Source organism: Corylus avellana, chromosome ca2, assembly GCF_901000735.1.
Source record: "Corylus avellana chromosome ca2, CavTom2PMs-1.0".
NCBI classification, from domain to species: domain Eukaryota; kingdom Viridiplantae; phylum Streptophyta; class Magnoliopsida; order Fagales; family Betulaceae; genus Corylus; species Corylus avellana.
In genome coordinates this window covers 21585976-21589264 of record NC_081542.1, presented here as the reverse complement: position 1 = coordinate 21589264, position 3289 = coordinate 21585976, and the positions used below count along the sequence as shown (strand labels likewise).

The 3289-nt window shown below is 35.3% G+C and overlaps 1 protein-coding gene across 1 annotated transcript; it reads left to right on the top strand.

Moving 5' to 3' along the window:
* Positions 1–2012: 2012 nt before the first annotated feature.
* On the top strand, positions 2013–2657 carry LOC132169310 (uncharacterized). The gene has a single exon (XM_059580364.1). It carries the CDS (start codon positions 2013–2015, stop codon positions 2655–2657), a length of 645 nt encoding a protein of 214 aa, XP_059436347.1.
* The last annotated feature ends 632 nt before the right edge of the window (positions 2658–3289 follow it).

Here is a 3289-nt window from a genome sequence, read left to right as displayed (position 1 = left end):
TTGACATATGAACATTTTTACCTACAAGTTAAAGATTTAGAGACAGAGAGAGAGAGAGAGGAATGATTCAAAAGTAAACATTGCATTTTGCAATTTTTTTTATTTCATTTTTCATGATCATTTCAAGTTTTCTTCCTTGAGGGCGAGACTGGCATAGTTGGAATCTTTTTCTTTATTTATTTATTTATTCTTTAAGAGGCCAAAGTTAAAAAGACTTCACATATTTTTTTTTTAACAAATTTAAAGACTAATTGCTTTTAACAATTCCCCCCGCGCGCGCCCAAGTCCGTCACTTGTTGTAGTTTATTTTTATGATTTGCGATACAATTTCAGCAGGACAATCACATTGCATTAAGCTTTTCTTTTACCAGATTTGCAAAATAGTAAACAAGAACCACCATGACAAAAGTACCAAGATTTTGATTTACTGATTCGTAAAGAAGAAAAAAAGGTATGATGCTTGGTTAGTGTTATAAAAATGAAACAATATACAGATACAAAGTTATGAATTAACGAATAATGGTAAGTAGAAAAAGAGAAATGCTAAAGTCATGATGATAACAACAATTATGGTGAAGATTTACTACACGTAATTGACATTACTTACTATTCGAATTTTTGCCGTTACAAATTGAGCTAATTGTTCAGAGCCTTGTGATTCTGATCAACGTTGGAGGAAGTTTGGCTAAAAAGTCGAGTAGATGTGTAAGATAGTATTCATCATTATATAGAGATAAAAACAAATGTATTACTGCCAGCCAGTCGCCCCTAATGTAATAAATTGGGGCTTCCCTTTTTAAGGGAGCATTTTAATGCGTCCCTATATATAGACGTTTTATTAAAGTGCCCCTATTACAAGAATTAGTAAACATGGTTTTTTTTTTTTTTTTCTTTTAGTGTTAACAGCCTTGTGATTCTCAACATTGAAGGAAGTTTGTCTAAAAAGTCGGGTAGATGTGTAAGATAGTACTATTCATCATTATATATAGATAAAAACAAATGTATAAAACACTGTTCAATACATTATTTGTTTATTTATTTTGCTATTTAATTTTATTTGTTACATATTAAACTAACATTGCAGTCGAATCGAGTGAAGTATTATAGAATGTTTAAGTTCGGTTAATTAAATTTTATTTCAAACACAAGTCCATTTCGAGCTTAACTCTATTCAAGCTTGGTTCATTTATTTTTCCAGACTCCTTAGTGGCAAGGATTCTCAAAGATAAATACTATCCTTTAGTGATGGCTTTGGATGCACAAGTTGGAAAAATGCCATCTTTGGCCCGGAGAAGCATAATTTCAGCAAAAGGAATTATTAAGAAGGGTACAATATGGAGGTTAGGGAATGGAAAAGATATTCTAGTGTGGGGTGACTGCTGGATCCCAAGACCAACTATCTATTCGGTCCAATCCCCGCCGTTTAATCTTGAGGCTACTACCTTGGTGCATGACCTTATTGATGGGGATACGGGGAGATGGAAAAACAATCTCATTTCAGAAAATTTTTCTGAGGAGGAGGCAGCAGCAATAAAGTCTATTCCTCTAAGTCCCTTACTTCCTAAAGATAAACTAATATGGAGGTGTACAGCAAATGGGCAGTTTTCCGTCCGTAGTGCTTACCATTTGGCGGTTGAATGGCAGGGGGTGGGTCGTCGAATCCGAGACAAGGGAGTGAGATATGGAAAGTCTGTTGGAAGCTAAATGTTCCTAATTCTGTTAAAATGTTTGTATGGAGGGCTTGTCACAACCTTCTTCCAACAAAGGCTAATTTGTTCAAGCGAAAGGTGACTAATTCACCAATGTGCCCGATTTGCAACCTAGTGGAAGAAAGTGTGGAGCACATTATCTGGTCTTGTCCATCTGTGGCTAACGTGTGGAGTTGTGGCCCGATTAAATTACAGAAGAGCATTTGTGAAACAAGGTGCTTTGTCCAGCTGTTGGAGGAGATGATTGGGCGCTATGACCAGCAAGAATTGGAGCTTTTCGCGGTCCTAGCACGGAGTGTCTAGATGAGGCGTAATACTGTAGTACATGGGGGTGACTTCCTCTCTCCAACTCAAGTATTTACGAAGGCAGTAGCTAGTTTGGAAGATTTCCAGAGGATAAACGCACAGCCTGGAGGGATAAGCAGTGGATTACAACAAGTTCACTCGACCATTTGGCAGCCACCACCGATGGATATGGTCAAAGTGAACTGGGATGCTGCCATAGATCAAAGAAATTCTTGTGTTGGGCTCGGAATTCTTGCAAGGGACGCAACTGGGCAGTTTATGGTGGCCTGTGGGATCAAGCAGAGGATAGTGGTGGACCCGACAGTGGCTGAAGCAATTGCAGCCCTTCATGCCGTGATTTTTGCTAAGGAGCTAGGTTTTGAAAGAGTAATTTTTGAGGGAGATTCTCTAACGGTTATGAAGGCAATTAACTCCATTGGACTGTGCGAGAGCAGCTATGGCCATTTTGTGGAAGATGTGAAAACTTATTCGAGTGATTTTGCTATGTCTAGCTTTGTTCATGTTCCTAGGGGAGCAAATTCTGCTGCCCATACCTTAGCAAAAGAAGCTTGTACCCATGTCACTGAGAAATTCTGGTGGCATTGCATTCCACCATGCATTGGTGGTATTATTAGGAAGGAGGAGACATCCCTCTATTCCTGATTTGCTCTTTTCTGAGCCTTAATAAGATATCAAAATTTTCTTCTTCAAAAAAAAAAAAAAAAAAACTTATTCATTCATCATATAAAGTGTGTATCATGATTGTTTATTTTTTTATTTTTTATAAATTCATGCTATTAGTAAATTAATTATTGTTATGATTTTATCATTTGTCTAGGGGTGTAAATAACCGCCCGCTAACCGCTATAACTGCTAACCGTTTAACCACTAACCGCTATAACCGCCTAGCGGTTACGAGTTATTGGGTTTATTAACCGTAACCACTAGTAAACCCAATAACTGCTAACCGTCTTTTTATATAATATATTTTTATAATTATAATTATAATAATATTTATATATCTAATATAATCAATTGATCATTAATAATTAAATCACATTTTTGTTTTAGATAATTAAATCACAATGATAATGTTCAATGACAATTCAAATACTTTATTCAAGTTAATCATATTATATTATTATTAATGTACAATGATAATGTGATTCGTATAATATCAAATTAAGTAATTGACATTGGATTAAACAATGTATGACTTTTAAGCACAATTAAAGTATTAATGTATTATCATTCTAATTTTAGTAATTTATATATTATCACTATAATTGATATGA

Coding starts and splice junctions, on each gene's coding strand:
- LOC132169310 (XM_059580364.1), top strand. CDS start 2,013: ATGAGGCGTAATACTGTAGTACATGGGGGTGACTTCCTCTCTCCAACT.